The following is a 26,044-nucleotide window of genomic DNA, read 5'->3' on the forward strand; positions in this document are numbered from 1 at the left end:
ATTTACGTATGCACTATCTCATATAATGTTAGTTTACAGGGTTTCGCCTCCATGATCGCCCGATTTAAGAAGCCCCGTGGACTTTTTCCTGCGTTATTTTCACGATCGAAGTTGTGCAACTTTGCCTACAAACACTTCGCGTAACAACAGCAATCGTCACACTGGCAGTATTAAGAAGAGTGCGCTGAAGATGGTTTTCCGTGGTTTCCCATTTTTACACCAGGCAAATGCTGGACTGTACCTTAATTAAGGCCACGGGCGCTTCCTTCGCACTCCTATCCCTTTCGTATCCCATCGTCGCCATAAGACCTATCTGTCGGTGCATCGTAAAGCAACTTGCAAAAAAAAAAAAAAAAAAAAAAAGTGCGAGGGAGCATAATGAGAGGAGTAGCATTGTGTACGGAAAAGTGAAGGGGGTTAAAAATCAGTTGTCGTAGAGTGTGCAACAGAAATCATACATTTTTAATAATCCTTTCACTTTCCATACCATTGCGCCTGCCTGGTGTGTCAACCCACACTGCGGAGTATGCGCCTGCTATGTGAGGCAACCCAACATACTGCGGAGTATGTATCTGAATCAGCCGGTAAAATGCGATCGTCTGCTAAACGTTTTCATTCCTCCCCTGAAGGGGGAGACGAGCCTCCTAGACGGTGACGCCGCCTCTCAGGCCAGGAAATTTGTATCGGAGAAGAATATGTGCGGAGAAAGTGAGAGGGTTGACGGGTGAAAGTTAAATATACAGTGAGAGGAACATTAAAAATGCATTTGAATATGCCGGACTGAGAGGCTCAGACGGTCGAGGCTTTTGCCTTTGAACCCAACTTGGCAGGTTCAATCCTGGCCCAGTCCAGTGGTATTTCAAGGTGCTCAAATACGTCAGCCTCGTGTCGGAGATTTACTAGCACATAAAATGAAATCATGAGGGACTAAATTCCAGCATCTCGGAGTCTCCGAACACGGTAAAAGTAGTTAGTGGGACGTAAATCCAATAACATTATTATTATTACTTTTGAATATTTCTGCAGAGATTCTCCTGATTTGTGATCACTGTTGTCCGTTGTCCAAATTCCTGTGTAGGTTTCAGCAAATGTATTCCATCTATGTGTACTGGGAAGACCTATAAAGAATATTACTCTCCTTTTGCCCAATGAAGTGCAATTGTGCACCTTGTTTTGAGCAGGCGAAGGAAGTTTAGCCGTGTCAAATGTTGTTTGCACTGCCGAGCGGAAACGTGTCTTGGTCACCGTGACTATCGCTCATCACTGAAGCAGCAACTTGTCCAACAGTGTTAATGTCGCTGTAAATAAAAAGACCTGAGTATATTCACTCAGTGCGGTAATGAGGTTATTCCGTTCACCTCCTTTCTGACATTATAGAACCACCTACAGCATACACTTGCAAGAGTATACGTTTCTATCTTATTCTTACGTTCTTTTGCATTAAAATCCGTCTTCCATATTGCAAGGCTTTTCTACGTTTGTTCAATGATATAATATATATATATATAATGTACGTATGTATTTATGTATGCATGTCGAGTAATTCCGAAGGCTGGTTGGACCCCCAATCGATTCAGCATCAGCTGTCATAGGTAGCCCAGGCGTCACTGAAGAGGCGTGCTAAGGAAATGACAATTTATATAGTTTCCCGTTGCTTTCCTCATCGCGCCAGAAGAGGCTTTTACACACTAGTCTGCCAAGCCTACTGAAATGCATGTATCAAATAACACTGTGAATGATAATTTCACACGACTCATCACAGCGACAGCTTATAAAAGCCAAGGAATTGTGTTACTAACGTCGATCATGCCTCTGCTACTTCTATATTGCTAAAGCCCAGGGGGACTGAGACACTTAAATGATAATAACAAACTTGATCTCTGGCAAATGCCATGCAGAGAGCATTTTCTTTTTGTAATGGCCTACGGGCATTTCAACAGTAGCATATTGTAAGACATAATGCGTGAAATTGCACTAGATTTTTTAACTTGATTCTGAATTTGACAAATCCGGTATTGCCGTACGCAATACTATTTTCGTGCCTTGTCAACTGCTAATTTTTTTTTACCTTGTGTCTTGAATCCATGATATCTAAGTTCAATCGACTGTATTTTCTTCATTCATGCTATTAGAATTGGGGCCCAAGCCTTTAATTCGACAGACTGACGTAGGGGCAGATATTATGGAGGGTGGTAATGCAATTATGTAACCTAGTTGTGTGGATGGGGTGTGCCTAGTCGAAGCGGTAAAGACGTGCTCCGTTCACCTGGAAGGACGTAAGTTCGATTACCCGTCAGGAAGTCGAGAAACTTGCTGTAGACATGACAGATTAATAACTGCTACTTTGTTGAAAAAACAAACTGACATTTAATAGCTGCTCAGACGGTAGATCGCAGACCTTTTGAGTCCAGGTTGGTGGATTGGATTCCGGCTCACTTTGCTGGTATTTGAAGATGCTCGTAATACGTACGCCTCGTATCGGTAGATTTACGGGCACGTAAAAGACCTCCCGTGGGAAAAACTCCAGCACCTCGACATCTCCGAAGACCGTAATGTACTTTGTGGGGCGTAAAATATTATTATTATTATTATTATTATTATTATTATTATTATTATTATTATTATTATTATTATAAAAACAAAGCAAAGTCATCTCCGTATAGGCTAGAAAGGTCCTTCGAAGAGTGGAAGGTCAAGGCTTCCATTATCCTTAACCTCGGCACTAAATGGGAAAGAAATGTTAGGTTTATATCAGACCGTCTTTCAGCCCCAGAAATAAACCTGGTACTAATTTTTGGTGTAGGCTGGGTGAAACTCAGGGTCAGCTTGCTCTCCGGAAACGGAAATCGCGTTTCTAAATTTTTCGACATCCTGACGTGGAATCAAGCGACGATGGGACAGGAGAGAGTTAGGAACGGGAAAGAAGCGGCCGTGGCCATACCTAAGTACAGCCCAAATATTTGCCTGGTATGAAAATGGGAAACATTAGAAAACCATCTTCAGGGCTGCCGACAGTGGGGTTCGAATCCACTATCTCCCGGATGCAAGCTCACAGCTGCGCGCGCCTAACCGCACGGCCAACTCGCCCTATCTTTTATAGTCTCGGATAGGTAGCCTGTATTATTATTAATATTTTACAATTTGCTGTACGTCGCAACGACACACTTAGGTCTTATGGCGACAATGGGATAGGAAAGGGATAGGAGTGAGAAGGAGGCGGCCATGGCCTTAAGTAAGGTACAGGCCCAGCATTTGCTTGGTGTGAAAATGGGAAACCACGGAAAACCATCTTCAGGGCTGCCGATGGTGGGATTCGAACCCATTATGTCCCGAATTCAATCTCACAGCTGCACGACCCAAACAGCTCGGTCAGCTTGCTCGGTATTATTATTATTATTATTATTATTATTATTATTATTATTATTATTATTATTATTATTATTATTCCGGGTTTCCGTGTCGCACAGAGGGATAAGAAGCGCCTGGAGTTAATGGGTGGAGAAGGAATTAAGTAGAGCAGAACTTAACACAACAAATTTTGAAATTTTATTTCTTTCGTTTTTTTTTAAGAATCTAAAATTGATACATAGAAAATCTGAATAAATAACAACCAGATGATGAGCTCGTCAGCTCCAACAATAACAATGACTTCAAGTCCAAAAGTCAGGTACAGGACTTTGAGAGAATTAAAAATGCTAATTTTCATAGAAAAGAGCTGGATTGGTTTTGGCAGTTACAAGATTTGCAAGAGTACGATTTGTTCTTATCCTTTACACTACTGAGGAGTCGGCGCTCCAACTGTACCATCGTCCAGCCTCACAGAGGCATCAGTTCCTAATAGCGCACTTACAAACCATCGGTTGTCCTTAATTAAAGGATTTACATAAGGTAGCCCCGAGGTGGGTGTATCTATTGCTCAACAGTTCATAACTTTCTGTTCCTTAAGGGAACTTCACACCAGACTCAATTCTGCACACCACAATAGATTTACAAGGGGCATTTTTCCCATAGGCTACTAAATGGCCTTAATGACAAAAGGAAAGGTTGGTTGTAACCGGCCATAAACAAAATGCAAGGAGGCGAAACACCTCCACTCCTAGAAATACTTTAAATCGTAAGTGGGCTTATGGCCCAATGATAAAGAGTAAAAGCCAGCGTACTGGCCTTTGGTTCAGAGGGTCCCGGGTTCGATTGCCGGCCGGGTCGGGGATTTTAATCGCGTCTGATTAATTCTTCTGGCTCGGGGACTGGGTGCTTGTGTCCGTCCCAGCACTCTCCTCTTCATATACAGACAACATACCACACTACCAACCACCACAGAAACACGCAATAGTGATTACATCCCTCCGTATAGGGTTGGCGTCAGGAAGGGCACCTGGCCGTAAACAGGGCAAAATCCACATGTGGTACACAGTTCGCACCCGCGACCCCACAGGTGTGGGAAAAAGCGGTAGGAAAAGAGGAAGATTATTATTATTATTATTATTATTATTATTATTATTATTATTATTATTATTATTATTATTATTATTATTATTATTATTATTTATTCATTCATTCAACTTCGCTAATCGGCCAACTAGGGACAACGATAAGCCTCACTTTGCATTCTGGCATTTGTCCATTTTTCGCTTGATCCGCATCGTCTTCATTAGCTCACTGTGTTTAGCACGACGTTCTTCTGTCCATTTAGCACCAGTTACCCGTTTTTCGTCCCGGAAAGTCCCAAAAGTCTTGATGGCAGCTCTGAAAAGATTTCGGTCTTGTGCATCTTCTGCTTGTAGGCTCAGTTCTTTAAGATCTTTCTTGACATTAACGTACCATGGCATTGTCGTTCTTTGGTTTTGAGTCAAATATACTTAAGATACGTTTCGTCCATCGAGAGTCGATCATCCGTCGTATATGACCGTATTATTATTATTATTGTTATTATTATTATTATTATTATTATTACTATTATTATTATTATTATTATTATCTATATCTATATATATAAAATAACTTGTCCTGACTGACTGACTGACTGACTGACTGACTGATTCATCATCGCCGAGCCAAAACTACTGGACATAAAGAAATGAAATTTTGGGCATAGATTCATATTAAGATGTAGGTGCTCGCTAAGAGAGGATTTTTGGATATTCCGTCGCTAAGGGGGTGAAAAGGGGATTGAAATTTTAAAATGAGTGTATCTATATCTCAAAACTTTGAAAGTTTACAGATGTAAAAATTGGTATTTAGAATCTCCTTTAAAAATAAGGAAACACGTATTTTTTTGTTTTCAGAAAATCCCAAGAGAAGAGTTAAAAAACGGCGAAAAAGGGGTTGAATGCCTTTAATCAGAATACCGGTACTTATATCTCAGAAACTGAAGATATTACAGACCTGAAAATTGGTACTTTTGATCTCTTTTAAAAATAAAGAAACACATATTTTTTGTTTTTGGAAAATCCTATTAATGCGAGGGTGAAAAGGGGGGTGAATTTTTAAAAACAGTGCATCTATATCTCAAAACTTTTAAAGTTTACAGATGTAAAAATTGGTATTTAGAATCTTCATTAAAAATAAAGAAACACGTATTTTTTGTTTTCGGAAAATACCAATAAGAGGGGTGAAAAGGGGTGAAAAATGGGTTGAATGCCTTTAATGAGGATACTTATATCTCAGAAACTGACGATATTACAGACCTGAAAACTGGTGTTTGGAATCACCTTTAAAAATAAAGAAGCACGTATTTCTTTGTTTTTGGAAAATCCAATTAATGGGGGGGGGGGGTGAAAAGGGTGAATTTTTAAAATTTGTATATCTATATCTCAAAACTTTTAAAGTTTATATGTAAAAATTGGTATTTAGAATCTCCTTTAAAAATAAAGAAACACGTATTTTTTTGTTTTCTGAAAATCCCAATAGGAGGGGTGATAAAGGGGTTCAATGCCTTTAATGAGGATACTTATATCTCAGAAACTGAAGATATTTCAGACCTGAAAATAGGTATTTGGGATCTCTTTTAAAAATAAAGAAACATTTTTTTTTTTTACTTTTGGAAAATCCAAATTGTGGGGCTGAAATGGGGGTGGAATTTTAAAATGACTGTATCTATATCTCAAAACTTTAAAAGTTTGCACATGTCAAAATTGATATTTAGAATCACCTTTAAAAATAAAGGAACACATATTTTTTGTTTTATGTAAATCCCAATAGGAGGGGTGTAAAAGGGTGAATAATGGGTTGAATGCCTTTAATGAAGATACTTATATCTCAGGAACTGAAGATATTTCAGACCTGAAAATAGGTATTTGGGATCTCTTTTAAAAATAAAGAAACAACTTTTTTGCTTTTGGAAAATCCAATTAAAGTGGGGGGTGAAAAGGGGGTGAAGTTTTAAAATGAGTGTATCTATATCTCAAAACTTTTAAAGTTTATAGATGTAAAAATTGGTATTTAAAATCTCCTTTAAAAATAAAGAAACACGTTTTTTTTTGCGGAAAATCCCAATGCGAATTGTGGAAAAGGGGTAAAAGGGGTTGAATGCCTTTAATGAGGCTACTTATATTTCAGAACATGAAGATATTACAGAGCTGAAAATTTGTATTTGGGATCTACTTTAAAAATAAAGAAGTAGGTATTTTTTCGTTTTTGGAAAATCCAAATAAAGGGGGTTGAAAAGGGGGGTGAATTTTTAAAATGAGTGTATCTACATCTTAAAACTTTAAAAGTTTACACATGTAAAAATTGGTATTTAGAATCTCCTTTAAAAATAAAGGAACACGTATTGTTTACTGTAAATCCCAATAGGAGGGGTGTAAAAGGGTTGAATCCCCTTATGAGGATACATATATCTCAGAAACTGAAGATATTACAGAACTGAAAATTTGTATATGGGATCTCCTTTAAAAATAAAGAAACACGTATTTTTTGTTTTTGGAAAATCCAATTCATGGCGGTTGAACTGGAGTGACAAATAGGGGTGAATTTTTTGAAAGACTATATCTACAGAATACCTGAGAAACGTAAAATGTTACAGACGTAAAAAGTGGGTATTTGTAATTTCCTGTAAATGTAAAGAAACATAGGTGATTTGTTTTTGGAAACTCCCCTTAAGGGAAAATAAAAAGGGGTGAAATTTTAAAATGAGAATTTCTACAGTATATACATAAAAAACTTAACATGTTACAGAAGTGAAAATTGTATTTTTATCTCTATTAAAAACAAAGAAACGTGTATTTTCAGTTTTCGGAAATACAACTTGGGTGGAAGGGGGGATGTGTGTAAAAGTAACTGAAAATGGTGTCGATTTCTTTTAATTAGGCTACTGATATCTCAAAAATGAAGATGTTACAGACGTGAAATTTGATATTTGGAATCTGCTTTAAAAGTAAAGAAACACGTATTTTCGGAAAATACAATGAAGGGGGGGGGGGTGAAACTAATATAAAAATTAATTGACTTAATTGTATGAGAATACATACATCTAATAAAAACTAAAGTTGTTACAGACGTGAAAATTGGTATTTGGCTCTCCTTTGAAAACAAAGATAAACGTGTTTTGAAGGGGAAACCATCTTGGGCGGCGGGAGTGAAAAGGAGTTGAATTCCTTTCATGAGGACACACAAATCAAAAAACTGAAGAATTTAAGAGTCGTGATAATTGGTATTTAGATCATTTACTATTAAAGAAACAAGTATTCTTTACCGGAAAATTCACCTGCGAGGGGGGGGGGGGTGAAGGAAGTGAAAAAAGGTGAATTATTTTTATGGGGATACTTATATCTCAAAACTGAAGGTAATAGACGTGAACATTGGTGTTTGGAAACTCCTTTATACATAAAGAAACACGCCTTTTAATTTTTCTTTGGGGAGTGGGGGTAAATAAACTTAACGGCGGTGGTGTGTAAAAGGAGGTGAGACCAATTGATTTTACTGTTCATAATGTACTTATAAGGAACCTCCGTTGCTCAGTCTGCAGCGCGCCGGCCTCTCACAGCTGGGTTCCGTGGTTCAAATCCCGATCACTCCATGTGATATTCGTGCTGGACAAATCGGAGGCGGGACAGGTTTTTCTCCGGATACTCCGGTTTTCCCTGTCATCATTCATTCCAACAACACTGTCCAATATTTAATTTCATTTGTCATTCATCGCTCATTGCCCCAGAAGAGTGCTTCGGCAGCCGGTACAATTCCTATTGTCGCCGCTAGATGGGGCTTTATTCATTCCATTCCTGACCCTGTCAAATGACTCCAAACAGGCTGTAGATTTTTCGATGTACTTATTCTGATCATAAACCGATCATTTTTAATCTTTCCTGGGTTCGATTTCAACAGCCACCTTTTCCTTCGGAAAACATTCTTAGATTACAGTAGACTCTCCTGGCATATAAATAAAAATTTAAACACATTTGAAATAAACGATAGGAATGAGATTGACTGTCAAATTATTCACCTCTATAATAAGGTCAATAATGCACGGAAGGATGTCATTCGTATCGCCAGAAATCCCGCACACTTGCCTACGCGCGACAAGGGTGCGGGTCACATTGTCATCAATGACAATGGTAGCACATGTAATTTACCGCCAAGTAGGGGTAATAATAATAATAATAATAATAATAATAATAATAATAATAATAATAATAATAATAATAATAATATTCTGGACCGTCGTCAAATTGTGCAGACCGCGCTGGAAACGGGTTCTGGCCTGGTAATGACTACGAATACAGTCAAGCCGCGGGTTTAGTACCGCCAAGGCACCCAAGACGACACCACGCCGGATCTCCTTCAGGATTTGATCCATACTAAAAATGCGTATAGGAAAAGATGGCAAGATTCAGGGACCGAACTGACCGCGTGAAATACCTAGATCTACCTCGCGAAGTACGAAATTGATTGCTGGAAAGAAAGATTGAATAATGTGAGGAACTTTGCCGTAATCTCCCAGAAAACGTGTCAGATCGCGAATTTCGGAGGATTATATATAAAACGTTAAGCATTTAATTATAAATTTCAGTATAATACCGTAGCGAAGCACGGGTATCTTGCTAGTATATATATAAAATAGCTAGTCCTGACTGACTGACTGATTCATCATCGCCGAGCCAAAACTACTGGACATAATTAAATGAAATTTTGGGGATACATTCATATTAAGATGTAGGTGCTCGCTAAGAGAGGATTTTTGGATATTCCGTTGCTAAGGGGGTGAAAAGGGGGGGTGAAGTTTTAAAATAAGTGCACCTACAGTATATCTCAAAACTTTCAAAGATTACAAATGTAAAAATTGGTATTTAGAATCTTCTTTGAAAATAAGGAAACACGTATTTTTTTGTTTTCAGAAAATCCCAATAGGAGGGGTGAAAAAGGGTGAAAATGGGGGAAAATGTGTTGAATACCTTTAATCAGGATACCGGTACTTATATCTCAGAAACTGAAGATATTACAGACCTGAAAATTGGTACTTTTGATCTCTTTTAAAAATAAAGAAACACGTATTTTTTAGTTTTTGGAAAATCCAATTAATGGGAGAGTGAAAAGGGGGGAGAATTTTTAAAATTAGTGAATCTATATCTCCAAACTTTTAAAGTTTGCAGATGTAAAAATTGGTATTTAGAATCTTCATTAAAAATAAAGAAACACGTATTTTTTTGTTTTCGGAAAATCGCAATAGGAGGTGTGAAAAGGGGTGAAAAAGGGGTTGAATGCCTTTAATGAGGCTACTTATATCTCAGAAGCTGAAGATATTATAGACCTGAAAATTGGTGTTTGGGATCTCCTTTAAAAATAAAGAAACACGTAATTTTTTGTTTCTGGAAAACCCAATTAAGGGGGGTAAAAAAGGGGTAATATTTTAAAATGAGTGTATCTATATCTCAAAACTTTTAAAGGTTATAGGTGTAAAAATAGGTATTTAGAATCTCCATTAATGATAAAGAAACACGTATATTTTGTTTTCGGAAAATCCTAATAGGAAGGGTGGAAAAGGTTGAAAAATGGGTCGAATGCATTTCATGAGTCTACTTATATTTCAGAACCTGAAGATATTACAGATCTGAAAATTGGTGTTTGGGATCTCCTTTAAAAATAAATAAACACGTATTTTTTGTTTGTGGAAAATACAATTAATGGGAGGGGTGAAAAGGGGGTGATTTTTTAAAATGAGTGTGTCTATATCTCAAAACTTTTTAAGTTTATAGATGTAAAAATTGGTATTTAGAATCTCCTTTAAAAATAAAGAAACACGTATTCTTTTGTTTTCGGAAAATCCCAATAGGAAGGGTGTAAAAGGGTGAATAATGGGTTGAATGCCTTTCATGAGGATACTTATATTTCAGAACCTGAAGATATTACAGACCTGAAAATTGGTATTTTGGATCTACTTTAAAAGTAAAGAAACAGGTATTTTTTCGTTTTTGGAAAATCCAAATATTGGGGGGTGAAAACGGGGGTGAATTTTTTAAAATGAGTGTGTCTACATCTTAAAACTTTAAAATTTACAGATGTAAAAATTGGTGGTTAGAATCTCCTCTAAAAATAAAGGAACACGTATTTTTTGTTTCCAGTAAGTCCTAATAGGAGGGGTGTAAAAGGGTGAAAAATGGGTTGAATGCCTTTAATGAGGATACACATATCTCAGAAACGAAAGATATTACAGAACTGATAATTCGCATATGGGATCTCCTTTAAAAATAAAGAAACACGTCTTTCTTAGTTTTTGGAAAAGCCAATTAATGGCGGTTAAACAGGAGTGACAAATTGGGGTGAATGTTTTGAAAGACTATATCTACAGAATATCTTGGAATCGTAAAATGTTACAGACGTAAAAAGTGGGTGCAAACCTCCTGTAAATGTAAAGAAATATAGGTTATTTGTTTTTGGAAACTCTACTTAAGGGGAATCCAAAAGGGGTGAAATTTTAAAATGAGAATTTTTACGGATATCTAAAAAAACTTAACATGTTACAGAAGTGAAAAATGGTATTTTTTATCTCTATTAAACATAAAGAAAAGTGTATTTTTAGTTTTCGGAAATACCACTTGGGTGGAGGGCGGGGGGGGGGGTAAAAGTGACTGAAAATGGTGATGAATTCTTTTAATTAGGCTACTGATATCTCAAAAATGAAGATGTTACAGACGTGAAATTTGATATTTGCAATCTGCTTTAAAAGTAAAGAAACACGTATTCTCGGAAAATCCAATGAAGGGGGGGGGGGGTGAAAGAATTGAAACATTAGTTGACTTAATTGTATGAGAATACATACATCTAATACTAAAGTTGTTACAGACGTGAAAATTCGTATTTGGATCTCCTTTAAAAACAAAGAAAAAGGCGTTTTGGTGGGGAAACCGTCTTGGAGGGCGGGAGTGTAAAGGAGTTGAATTCCTTTCATGAGGACACATAAATCTTGAACTGAAGAAGTTAGAGTCGTGATAATTGGTATTTAGAAGATCCTTTACTATTAAAGAAACAAGTATTTTTTGCGGGAAAATTCATTTAGGGGGAGGAGAGATTATTGTGAAATGAAGTGAAAAAAAGTAAATTATTTTTATGTGGATACTTATATCTCAAAACTGAAGGTAATAGACGTGAACATTGGTGTTTGGAATCTCCCTTAAACATAAAGAAACAAGCATCCTTTTAATTCTTTTTCGGGGGGGGGGGGTGGCTGTAAATAAACTTAACGGCGGTGGGGTGTAGAGGGAGGTGAGACCAATTGATTCTACTGTTATTAATGTACTTATAAGGATCCTCCGTTGCTCAGGCGGCAGCGCGCCGGCCTCTCATAGCTGGGTTCCGTGGTTCAAATCCCGGTCACTCCATGTGGCATTCGTCCTAGACAAAACGGAGGCGGGACAGGTTTTTCTCCGGATACTCCGGTTTTCCCTGTCATCAGCCATTCCAGCAACACATAATAATAATAATAATATTCCGGACCGTCGTCAAATTGCGGACCGCGATGGAAACGGCTCCTGGACGGGTAATGACTAAGAATGCAGTCCGGCCGCGGGTTCAGTGCCGCAAGGCACCCAGTATGACAGCACGCTGGATCTCCTGAAGGATTATATCCGTATTAAAAATATTATAGGAAAAGGTGGCAAAGATTTACGGACCCAACTGACCTGGAGGAATACCTGAGCCTAACCCGGGAAGTACGAAATCGATTGCTGGAAAGGAAGATCTAAAAATGGGAGGAAACGTGCCGTAAAATAATAGATCGGGAATTTTGGTGGATTCTCGCAGAGAACGAGTCAGATCGCGAATTTCGGCGGATTATATATCTAAAACAATAAGCATTCAATTATAAATTTCAGTATAATACCGTAGCGAAGCACGGGTATCTTGCTAGTTATTAATAATAATACATTTAAACATCAAATGCTGCCTCAATCAGGAAATATGCCCCAAGATTACTGATGTATTTCCCATGTAATATTGCACATCCTTCGGCAAGTATATTAGGATAATTTGAGTTAAAGTTGTGGCAGTGTTGGGAGTCAAAACTAGGCAAATGTTAGGAAAGTTACTGCAGCATACGAAACCTCTCACTGACAATAGTTATAATGTCGACAAATTAGGACAGAAGAGGGAATAGGAAGTATTCGGAAAATGAAACAGTTTTTAGAACTGTCCCAAAAAAGTAGAGACAAATTCTCACCACAAGCGTATATTTACTTGTGTTAGGTCCTTGCACTTCTGTTGATCTTGAATATTTTAATAATCCTTCATTCATTTACTTTCCAGCTCTGGAGGAACAGACTGCATCAGATGCTTCCACTTGAACCTGCGTTCGCGCAATGTGCTTCAAGTTCACACGGAGGGACTGGATAAATGCTACACGAATGAGGATGCTGCCAAAGCTACGTGCCCTGACGAAGCTACGTTGTACGGTGGAGATACATCAAAAGAAATTATACTGTACAGTAAGTTCATTAATAGCTTGTCATCAGGGACAGATTGTACTGATATGCATATGGAAACTTCAGCAGGCTGTGTGAAAATTAGCAGATTTTATTAACAGTATACCAAATTTGTTACAGAATCCTGTGAAAATTATTATTCGACATCTGATAATGAAAAATACCCCATACGCCTAATTTCAATAATTTTACTGAAGAAACAAAACACTGTAGTTCTTCAGATATCAAAAATCTCTGTGAATATGTTGTTTGACAATTATGCTTCATAGCATCTTAGAAACATGCATGTACTGACAACTTACACAATGATTAATAGGCCTGTTATTGGACATATGAGATGCTCATACGTTCGCGGTTAAGTGTTCCAATGTTTTTTATATTTCAATACATCTTCAGAGACTCTGTGTAAATCATATTGTATGAAAGGTGAAAATAAGTTAATTTTTGCTTTAAAATATTACCGCAGCAGGTAATTTGACAACTTGATCTTTCATTAGTTGCTTTACTTAATTCTTCTTCTACCGCTTTTCCAACACCTATGGGGTCGTGGGTGCGAACTGTGTCGTACATGTCGATTTGACCCTGTGTTGCGGCCGGATGCCCTTCATGACACCAACCCTATGTGGAGGGGTGTGCTCGCTATTGCATGCTTCTGTTGTAGTTGGTGGTGTGGTGAGTTGTCTGAATATGAAGAGGAGAGTGTTGGGACAAACACAAACACACAGTCACCGAGCGAGGAGAATTAATCAGATGCTGTTAAAATCGCCGACCCGCGGCAGGGAATCGAACCTTCTGAACCGAAGGCTTCAATCCTGATTTTTTATCCAAGGAGTCGGATAGTTGCTTTATTTCATTAAATAAGCATTATTACAGACAACTAAATCTACAATGATTAATCATTATTATTGGCCATCAAGTATTTCACACTAAATCCTGCCTACTCAGATATACGTGGTCGCTGGAGGGGCGGTATAGTTCAGTTTTTCTAATTTTCGTTATTGAGCAGCAAGACGTACGAGGTTTCCAACTTTTCGTCCAAACATTTCAGTTTCAATAAAATATCTAACTAGGTGTCGTATTATTATTATTATTATTATTATTATTATTATTATTATTATTATTATTATTAGGGATGGGATTTCTATGGAAATACGTATTTGTTTCTTCATTAGCTAACGTGATTTTTGTAATTTCTTTATGAATTAGGATATTTGGAGTGATTTAAAACATATTTCTTCATATTTCCAGCTTTAGTACAGTTTTATGTGTGAGGAATTTTCCTAATTTAACATTTTATTTTAAATATCTTCCATATTTTATGATTTTAAAGTTATTCCTCACAGAAAATAAATTAAAATTTATTTTACTTGCATCGATAATTCAAAGCTGGATTCTAGAAAACTCACAATATTCTTTTGTGGTTATAGTAACGTAATTAAAACACGGTCACTCAGAAATTCACCCAAAATTTACAAAATACAATTTAAAATACTTCATTGTATGGTGTATCGTTGTAATTATAACTAAATCACACAGATAACTTAATATCTTCACACTGCGGTTTTCAGTTGATTGAGTACAACACAATCACAGTACAACACAGGAATTCACACAAAATTTACAAGATATTGAGTCTTTTCTGGAAGCATACTTTTTAGGGAAAGCTTCTCAGACTGCCCAAATATTTATAATAAGACTGTCACAACCCTTACAACAACACAACTTATCTGACAGTTTCTTCTATCACAAATACTGTATATGGGGTTGATGGCTGAATATGTTTCAAATCTAAAAACCAACAATAGAATTCATCAAATAGTGTCTATTTTTTAAATAAATTATAGGAAGTGCTCCTAAGTACGGTATAATTAGTTATAGGCCCTACAGGGATGTTTAGACTTTGCGTGATATATCTCACTACCAAATGAAGTACTGTTTTACGACTTCTGATAAAAAGAAAATGTCCTTCCGCAGGAAGTATGATCGTAAATGAATTTGCATGTTAAAATATGTGTGTGTCGTGCAGTTCTCATAAGGCAGCTCTGGCCCTGTTACCTTTTAACAACTCCATGATAAAGAACTACTTTTTGTTGGTTTATAGTTGTTACTAATCTTGCATACAATCGCGGATGTGGGAACAATGGAACCAGAGATAAGCCACTTCTCCAACTGTATGGATCCCAACCCTCTTCCTTCATCTTCTTGAACTTCAATGAATTTAGAGTGAATTTTAACATTTTAACGTAAACTTGCCTCTTCAAATACGTCCACAAGCTTCCTTTAGGGATTGGCATGGTAGTTTCCCACCTAGTTCGCCCGAGTTCGATTCGGGCCTTACGACTGGTATGAGATGCAGCTTCGGGTAACAAGATGAAGAAGATAAATATGCTCAAATCTCTCTCCCTTGGCCTTCCTAGAAGAAATTTTCCGTGGTTTTCCCACTTCCAGTCCATGCGAATGTCGGTATAATACTTAACATTATAAACCTCGGTCGTTTTATTCCCAATTGCAGCCCCACTTAGCCACAGATATATCAGTGCATACCTCACGGACACACAAGTTATCAGACCGACATCGTACACACTGTACAAAGGAATATTTAATTCTGAGTCTCGAGCACCTATGCCGAGCAGCAACATCAATCAATAAATTGAAAGGGAAACATTGTGATTTTACCTTTGGGAACTACCGAAGCTCCTTAAATCTCGTCTGTCGAAATCCCCTCTGTCTTTGTAATCGGAGTTCTGCAGAGTTGCACTCACATCACAGCTAGAAACTTTTAGTTGCAGCTTCCTCATTTTGGTCACTATTGTTGTATAGTAATGCGTATTCTTGAATCGCTTTAGTTAGAAAAACAAGCAATTTTGTAGTCCTACGTGGATGATGATATCGTTCTACCTCCAGTTTTACGTGGAATCCGATCCGTACGGATGTTACTTTTATTTTTTAAATCTCGCACGCACTGGCCGGGACCCTAACCACTGCCCCTTCCTTGAGAAGCGCTCATATGGTTGAGAACTTAGCGACAGTCTTCTTCAAATGTTGAGTAACATGAATAAAGATATGATCAATCATTTTATGTAGGATATAATATTATTATGCACTGATAATAATTCTCACGTATCCAAACGTACTTCGGATGTTGTCTTGAACCATCATTACGATCAAATTCTTCGCATTGGTGTCGTTATTAGTTCAGTGGTTGAACTCCAAATTTATGACTGTTACCAGCAAAATACCACGTACTTAAAGTGGAATTAAACAGCCTATTGTGAACATCAAACCTGGATTTTTTTTTCGTGCGCCAATAGCATGCAAGTGCGACGTTGTCAGAAGTTAACGCAGCCTGTCACCTCACTGCTTGTAAATTTCACATTCAAATACCATGCGCCCTCGGACAAGATTTCCATATTCGAGATTCTGCGTGTGGTTGGAATGAAATACAACACATTCCCGTACACATAAAAACAAAAACATTGGTAAAGCTTCCGTACCCGGTGTGCGAAAGTGAGGTTAGGCATCCAACATGGCGTGACACGGGCGACGTCACGTAACACTCGGGAGGCTTGCCAACTTACGCATTCTTAGTGACAAGACCAGAGCTTGGCCTGGATTTGCAAAGATAGGTTAGAGCTGCTAAATTACATTTTTTTTCTTGCCGTGCGGGCAGTATGCGCCGCGGCCATAATTAAGAGCCTCTCGAAGGGAGTGTGGCCCCCAAAGGGGGCCACTGTTTTCATGACAGAGCTTGGCCTGGATATGCAAAGATAGGTTACAGCGAGTTAGGAATTCATGGTTCTTTTACTTTTAGCGAATATGGCAGCCCTGTACTTGCACACGATGCGAGCTCTGTCGGAGACATTAGAAAGCTTGTCCGGCGAATAGGAACTCTTCGCGAACATTAGCCGGCCAATAGGAACACAGCACATGGTCGCTATCATCTCATTTACACAGTCTCAGTTTTAATTCTTATATATAAGTAAGAATACTTTTTGGGGCGGGATAGTGGGTTTCTGGCAAGCATGAAGGAAGGATCTCTCCTTTCTGCTACTTAAGATATCGTTGCACATCATTCTTATATGATTTTTATCATCCCCGAGTCTGCACACCGGGTACGGAAGCGGCACCAAAACATTTCTATGTCGAGTATTTGGCATTTCATGGCTTGTTAAAAGTAATGATAATCTGCAGTCAAAAAATAATATTCTGCGAAGATACGTCAGAATGCTAATTACATACATGTTATAGCCACATCGTAAAACTTCCAGCGGGAGAGTTGGAGAAATAGCTTCAGACTTTCTTTTGAATCGTTTCCAGGCTGCAAGACCGTGTATTTTAAAACATAACGCGCTGTTCGGGGCCCTAGTGAGAGAATCAACCGGTATCTGGTCCTATTACATATTATTTTATGTTTCATATTTATATTATATTTTTAATATGCAGTAATTTATAAAATGACCCTTGCACCAGTCGAGTGGCACTCATCGGTGATTGTGGGCCGTTAGTTCGATTCCCAGCTCAGCCACGAATTTGATGACGGCTTAATAGTATGAAACTAGAATTCACGAACCCCAAAGAGGCCAATCGGCTAAGATAAGCAGGGAAATGACTACCTTATACCAAGTAAACTGCTTATATGGCCTCTTCCGTTGACCAAGTTAGCTTAGCGTGTTAAATTCAATAAACCGTAGATTCCGAAGATAGGAGAGTTCCAAACCATCCTCTATATGAATTGCTGTGGACTGGCCAACATACAGTGCCATCAGAAATCGGTTTAATATTCGTATTTAATTTACCTTCTATGTTGTTTATGTTTTTGAGTGGCCTCTATGTTCGTAACTGTTTGAAATAGATCATTAAAGGGTTACCTACTTCTTCTTCTTCTTCTTCTTCTTCTTCTTCTTCTTACCCTCCAGGGTTAGTACTTCCCTCGGACTCAGCGAGGGATCCCACCTCTATCGCCTCAAGGGCAGTGTCCTGGAGCGTGAGACATTTTGGCGGGGGATACAACTGGGGAGGATGACCAGTACCTCTCCCAGGCGGCCTCACCTGCTATGCTGAATAGGTGCCTTGGTGGGGAATGGGAAGATTGGACGGGATAGACAAGGAAGAGGGAAGGAAGCAGCCGTGGCCTTAAGTTAGATACCATCCGGCATTTGCCTGGGGGAAAAGTGGGAAACCACGGAAAACCACATCGAGGATGGCTGAGGTGGGAATCGAACCCACCTCTACTCATTTGACCTCCCGAGGCTAAGTGGACCCCGTTCCAGCCCTCGTACCACTTTTCAAATTTCGTGGGAGAGCCGGGAATCGAACCCGGGCCTTCGGGGGTGGCAGCTAATCACACTAACCACTACACCACAGAGGTGGACAGGTTGGCTACTACTATATAAATATCACTCGTCACGCGGGATATGTTGTCATAAAAGCAATGAGTGAACTGTCATTTGGAGATTTTATTTCATAGTTTAAAACACCAGGAACTAATAAGAGAAATGAGAACATATCAAACAACGTACGAGGTATATTATAAAGATTAAAACGGACTGCTTCAACATAGGTACGAAAAGCGTAGCGGATGCCCTTCCTAAGGCCAACGTTTCAATCAGACCGCAAGTACAGAGCACTGAATAATTTTAAAGCTCCTTATCTTTCTGCATGGGAAGGAAATAAGGAAAACTTCCCTCCATATATTTTCAGTCGAACCACTACAAGTAATAAAATAACGGTGTTCTCACTTCTCTCACTAGTCTGAATTAGTTTTGAATGCTGCGTCAGCTAATTTCAGTATACTGTATGTCGTCAACGCACATTCTACTGCTATCAGTAGGATGACGCAATAGGTGACACAGACAGGCTGTAGACTTAATTATTTATAATGTTCGTACATTGCCTTAATTTGAAAGATGATCGATTTATTGCTACCGCCTTCCTGTAGTTAAAGGTGCAATATTGGCTTTCATTATCTTCGCGAGACACACAGTTGTTTACTGCATGTATATAAACTGGTAGCTTACGAACCAGGTAACCTAGAAACATGATTTTTTTTCTATACGTGGATAAAAACATGACGATTTTTGCTTAACACATCCTTTACCTGTACTTTGGATAGTTTTGCTCATTGCGCTTCCCGCAGTGGACCAGACACACTGAAATGAAATTGCGTATGGCTTTTAGTGCCGGGAATGTCCGAGGACATGTTCGGCTCGCCAGGTGCAGGACTTTCGATCTGACTTCCGCAGGCGACCTGCGCATCGTGATGAGGATGAAATGATGATGAAGACGACACATACACCCAGCTCCCGTGCCAGCGAAATTAAACAATGATGGTTAAAATTCCCGATCCTGCCGGGAATCGAACCCGGGACCCCTGTGACCAAAGGCCAGCACGCTAACCATTTAGCCATGGAGCCGGACACCGGACACACTAAACGGTACAAGACCGAGCAAGTGGCTGTGCGGTTACGGGTCGCGCAACTCTGAGCTTGCATTCGGGAGATAATGGATGCGAACCCCACTGTCGGCAGCCGTGAAGATGGTTTTCCGTGGTTTCCCATTTTCACACCAGGCAAATACTGGCTGGGGCTGTACTTAATTAAGGCCACGGCCGCTCCCTTCCCACTCCTAGGCCTTTCCTATCCCATAGTCGCTATAAGACCTATCTGTGTCTGTGCGACGTAAAGCAAATTGCAAAATAATAATAATAGTAATAAACCGTACAACACTGTAGGAGTCCTATTGGCTGCACCACTGTGAGAGACCACGCCTCAAACATTGGCGAACAATACAATACAAAATCACCAGACGATGATGAAATGATGAGGTGTACATTTCGGCCACCGAAGCTCTACTGGGATAACACAAACCGGCTTAAGTCAGAGTTACTTTGTGGCCACCTCTTTGCGAAGGACTAAGGTGCTTGGGTCGAAGCTAAGAGCTGTGCTAAGGATGGTGCTAGGTATGATGCTTGGTGGATGAGGCCTACATACTGAATCCCCACAACTGTTGCAGTATTTGTGCACGTGTTTATGTGATGTTTTTTTCAAATGGTGATATTCTTAGAGTTGTTGGCCACAATACAAGTAAAATGACTCAAGCTTGACCACAGGTCGCGTGTACTACGGAGAGTTATCTTTCTAATATCCACCCAGGCAGTCATCCTGCGTAACTTCCAAGGTTGGTTTATCATGGTTCGTGGTTCTAGAAATTGGTAGTAATGGTGGTGACAATTGGAGATGAACGAGCGTATGACAGAGGGTCAAGCAAAGTCACCTGTATGATATGAACACGAACTACTTGAGTTTTTGATGAAGTGAAGCCTGTGCTGTATCTTAAGGAAGAAATCTTTGTCTCAAAGTCTACGTCGAAATTTTCCTCGGTCATTTCATTTCTTTTTTTTCTTTTTCTTCTTCTTTATCTGTTTACTCTCCAGGGTCGCTTTTTTCCCTCGGACTCAGCGAGGGATCCCACCTCTACCGCCTGGACCTTCAGACTCTGGGTTGGGGGATACAACTGGGGAGAATGACCAGTACCTCGACCAGGTGGGCTCATCTGCTATGCTGAACAGGGGCTTTGAGGGGGATGGGAAGATTGGAAGGGATAGACAAGGAAGAGGGAAGGAAGCGGCCGTGGCCTTATGTTAGGTACCATCCCGGTATTTGCCTGGAGAAGTGAGAAACCACGAAAAATCACTTCCTGGGTGGCTGAGGTGGGAATCGAACCCACCTCTACTCAGTTGACCTCCCGAGCATGAGTGGACCCCGTTCCAGCCCTCGTATCACTTTTCAAATTTCGTGGCAGAGCCGGGAATCGAACCCGGGCCTCCGGGGGTGGCAGCTAATCACACTAACCACAACACCACTTCTTTTTTTTTACAATTTGTTTTACGTCGCACCGACACAGATAGGTCTTATGGGGACAATGGGATAGGAAAGGCCTAGGAGAGGAAAGGAAGCGGCCGTGGCTTTAATTAAGGTACAGCCCCAGCATTTGCCTGGTGTGAAAATAGGAAACCACGGAAGACCATCTTCAGGTCTGCCGACAGTGGGGTTCGAACCCACTATCTGCCGGATGCTAGCTCATAGCATTTCATTTTACGGGGCGGCTGCGAGCCATCACATTGGGAGAGCTGCAAGTCTGGGTAACAGAGAATAGCAGTGTTGAAGCTAAATATATCGACTAGTGTTTCCTAAAGGCATACAGTATATTGGAAGAGGCTGAACGGTCGAGGTGGTAAAGGCATGATCGGTGCACGCGGATGGACGGGTTCGATTCTCCATCAGGAAGTCGAAACTTTTAAGAAACGAGATTTCCACTCCCGGAGGTGCGCATGACCTTGAGGTTCACTCAGCCTACACCAAAAATGAGTACTAGGTTAATTCCTGGGGTCAAGGTGGCCGGGCATAGGTTACAGATAGAGGAAGCCTATCTAGGTTTTCCTGTAAAGTAGTTAGGATTTTTCAAATGCTTTCATTACTGAATGCTCTTACTGATGCGAAGTCAAAAAATAGTGAAAACTAAAAAAGTTTTTAAAATATTAGGATTTGCTTACTTGGAAATGAAGAGTGATTATACCCATAACTTAGTTGAGTAAGTGTGGTCAATTTTAGTTAAATATACTACATGGTTTTGGAGAAAAATGCACCAATAGTTCAAAATTCGTCAGTTTTGAGAAATACAGGATTAAGTGTAAGTGCTGCTATGAATAATGCTTAGACTGTTCCACTTGGGATTTAGAAGCCGCCATATGAGGATCATTAACATCAGAATGAATGGCCATACAGATAAGCTCACTATCAATCAACCTAAATGCAGTGCTTATCGAAATATTATTTACATCCTCAGTAGGAAGTTCACTGAATAGTCCCCGTGACAGCTTTTGCCCAAAAGCATTCGGGGTAGAATAAGTGCTCATGTCATTCGTTACCATAATTTCTACGGGAACATACTGTTGTCTTCTGGATGGTATGTGTGCATTCTTGATCCCTTTATCCTCCTAAACACTCTTCGTGGTCTATCCATTGTTATAAATATTAACAAAACACACTACAATAAGTAAATTCACTGTAAAACTCGGTAAAATATCGCGATTTCCAAACTCCGCTATTAAAACTTAGTAAATGTGTTGTGTTATTGTCTGAGTGTACGAGGAAAAGGAAACACTATTTTAAAACATTTTTCATTTCATTATCGGTTTAAATTGCAGGTTTTTTCCCCGGACTCAGCGGGAGATCCCGCCTCTATAGCCTCAACGATAATGTCCTGGAGCATGAGACTTTGGGTCGGGGATACAACTGGGGAGGACGACCAGTACCTCGCCCAGGAGGCATCGCCTGCTGTACTGAAGAGCGGCTGCTGTGCTGAAGAGGGGCCTTGTGCGGGATGCTAAGAATACTGTTTCACTTACGTTAGGTACCATCCCGGCATTTGCCTGGCGGAAAAGTGGGAAAACACGGAAAGCCACTTCCAGGATGGCTGAGGAGGGAATCGAACCCACCTCTAGTCAGTTGGCCTCCAGAGGCTGAGTGGACCCCGTTCCATTTCTCATAAAACTTTTCAAATTTCGTGGCGGCGCCAGGAATCGAACACGGGCCTCCGGGGGTGGCAGCGAATCCCACTAACCACTACATCACAAAGGCGGACATTTTAAAACATTTCATGCAAAATTAGAAGAAAATCAAGTGGAATGCAATATCACGAGACCTAGAGTATTTCATTACTCTCTACTGCCAACCCATATTTAATTATTTTGAGGCACTTTCCAGTAAGATATCATTTCGAAATTTTGGAATTTTATTCTTTAGGCAATGATGCTTTAAGTAAGAAATAAAATAAAAGTGCAGTGTTCATTGACATCTCTCCTAATTAAATTCCCAGCATTTGACTGGTGTGAAAATAGGAAACCACGGAAAACAAACCTCTGGGCTGTTGACAGTAGGGTTCGAACCCACTATCTGCCGAATGCAAGCTGATAGCTACGTGACGCAGACCACACAGCCACTTGCTCGGTCCGCGCAGGGTAGGATGACGTGGAAGCTTCATCAAACAGTCAATACACTGATGAATGAAAAACAACAACAATCTAGACGAAACCCACATCATAGAACATAGTCGGATGGAAAGGAAAATGTGAATACTGTTTCACAATTGCCCGTAGCCCTCAAACAAGGCTAAACATCTGGAGGGCACGCTCCTACACACTATCCGTAGAGCCCTTCACGGATGCGGATATCCTCGAAGTTAGTATCTTGGTGGATACAAACTGTATGCCAGCGCGGATAATTTCTAAATAACGATGTTTATTGATTTTCACTCAGGTATACTCTTACTTTCACTTGTAGTTAGGCGACCCATGGCATTGGTATGGAAGAATGGTGATTTATAGAGCCTTGAGATCATAAAGCCATAAATCTGACCTAAGCCTAATTGGTTTTTGCCCGCATTTAGTGGAAGGAAGGAACAAAGGTCAATACGTTGGTGGTTGTCGCAAGAGAAAATCCCTCATGAACCTGTGACTGTAGAGGTTGTGGGGCCAGGTGTCAGGCCTTTGTATTAATGTTTACAGATCTGCCCGTTTCAATATCTTGGGTGTAATATACTGTAGGTAAATATTTATAATATCCGCGGATAATCATTTTCGGATGCGAATAACAATTCGCGGATGCGGATGCGAGTGCGGATGAAGGAAGTGCGGAGCGGAGCGGACGTTATTTAATATATACGCGCAGGGCTCTTACTATACGCATCACAGCAGACTTTATAGTAGGGCCTACATGTTATGTTAAACGGGCCTTACACGATCAATTATATTGACAATACCTCGTTCAGATGACAATAATATTGACCGTGTAAAGTAATACAAAATGGATTAACGGTCAATATTGACGGAGTATTGAAGGAAATCCGGTAATGAAATGGTGTATGACTTTTAGTGCAGGGAGTGTCCGAGGACATATTCGGCTCGCCAGTTGCAGGTCTTTTGATTTGACGTCCGTAGGTGACCTGCGCATCGTGATGAGGATGAAATGGTGATGAAGACGACAACATACACCCAGCCCCCGTGTCAGCGGAATTAACCAGTGATGGTTAAAATTCTCGACCATGCCGGGAATCGAACCCGAGACCCCTGTGACCTAAGGCCAGCACGCTAACCATTTAGCCGTGGAGTCGGACAAGGAAATTCGGATTTACTGTTCTTGGAGCATCGATTCCTTGCTGTACTCTTGTTGTTTCTTTGTTTGTTGTTGTTGGGTGATTATGTTTATCTTATTATTACACTACTGTAAGTGACCATTGCCACCGGGATATTTCCCATTTGCGATGTATTTGTTAATAATAAAATAAATACTAGAATGTGGAGGGAATATTGTCAATATTATTGATCGTGTAGGTGTAATCGTCAACATTTCCATCAATCCTCAGTTCAGTTCACCCTCGGAACAAAAATATCAAGAATGCAATGTCCGATCACAAAGCTAAAAGAGCTTTTACAAAAAGGATGTACACTTTTCGAAACCTCATCGAACCCTGACAGCAACATTGCTAAAGCTTGAGGAGTAAACTTGCCGACTTTAGAAAGAATTTTCGCAGAGAAGGAAATAAGCGACATCCTTTTCGAGGCAAGCTTGGGGACTCTTCATCGTGACTTTGTTTAAATCAATGTACTACAGGAACCTCAAAGTTCAGATAGCTCGCAGCATAATAGTTCCTCATCATTCTCGATATTCAATTACTGTTACCTCCTTACTTTCATTTAAAATGTGAGACATCCTACCCAGCCAGGAGAGAAGAGCATTACGGCCGAGGATGTCATCACACTGACCAGCTACATTCTTTATCTTTTTTTCTTTGCTACTTTGTTTCACGTCACACCGACACAGATATGTCTTATGGTGACGATGGGATAGGAAATGCCTAGGAAGTGGAAGGAAGCGGCTGTGGCCTTAATTAAGGTACAGCCCCGGCATTTGACTGGTGTGAAAATGGGAAACCACAGAAAACCATCTTCAGGGCTGCCGACAGTGGGGCTCGAACCCACTATCTCCCGATTAGTGGATACTGGCCGCACTTAAGCGACTGCAGCTATCGAGCTCGGTGCATTCTTTATCAGCTAACCAATACGTCTTATAGGGTTCATATATTCTGCTCGAAATACATTACAGTCAACGAAGGGAAAGTTATCTGTGTATGGCGCCTCTGGTACTGTATTCTGCATAGTTGGTATTGTTTACATCTTAAGTTAGCCTAACCTGTCCCAAACATCCATTCTCAGAGGTTAACCGCTGAAGCGTTAAGGTGAAATACTTAGTATCGAGTATCCATTGAGATATGTTGGTCATATCCACTTCCTAACATACTGAGTCAGCCTTGCGTCATGGGTCAGCGAGTGACGGTGCCGAAGCGGAACGAAAGGTCGCCGGATGTGCAGCCACATATTCCGTAATGGCGTTCTTTGAGTTATTGGCCTTTATTACCCACTTTCTATATAACTGACTTACGTCTCTAATGTCAGAGTACTTTGTTTTCATGCTATAATATGCTAAGAGAATTGTTTTATCCGAACAGCTCTTTGTGCAACTTTTCTCGAGCGGAGGTCTCAGAGAAGAGGAAGGGAATACATTTTAACGATTGGTATAGTTCTCTTCACAGTGCAGATTCGTCCAGTCCGAGCCGAGGCTATTATTCTGTGTCTGTGAATCATTTACACTGAAAACTGGCCTAAAGACCACTCCTCGTAGTGACTGATTCTTCCAAGAGCCGATTTAAAAACCCATTCAGGCAACGTATTTTATAGCTCTCTTTCCGACCAAAGACAGATATTTTCCTGTTTTGACTTCTTTTAAAATACTATTTCCAGGGTTAAATATACTGTATACAATAGGTCTACCAAACTGAAATGACGTCTGTGTGTCTGCCTTCCGAAACAACATAGTGGCCGTGGTGTTAAAGTACGCGTTCCAAGGAACCAGCATTGTACGGCTGGGTGTTTAAATCGACCGTCAGCGTTCTGCTAGTTTGGCCTAAAGTAGCGTGCACCAGTGACTCGTAAGCCCCTCATCATATTCTTTCTAGGACTGGCATTACAGTAAGTCACCATTCCCCTGTTGAGAAATGGGTATTCTGCCTTTGCATGA

General features: G+C 39.9%; 1 protein-coding gene across 1 annotated transcript in view; it reads left to right on the forward strand.

Annotated features, from left to right (window-relative positions):
• The window catches only part of LOC136864376 (uncharacterized), a 444,399-nt gene that overhangs the window by 265,172 nt on the left and 153,183 nt on the right, over nucleotides 1–26,044 (forward strand). The window contains exon 3 of the mRNA XM_067141298.2: nucleotides 12,736–12,914. Coding sequence (XP_066997399.2) covers nucleotides 12,736–12,914 — 179 coding nt within the window. The remainder of the gene's footprint in view (nucleotides 1–12,735; nucleotides 12,915–26,044) is intronic.

This window comes from Anabrus simplex, chromosome 2, assembly GCF_040414725.1.
Source record: "Anabrus simplex isolate iqAnaSimp1 chromosome 2, ASM4041472v1, whole genome shotgun sequence".
In the NCBI taxonomy this organism is placed as follows: Eukaryota; Metazoa; Arthropoda; class Insecta; order Orthoptera; family Tettigoniidae; genus Anabrus; species Anabrus simplex.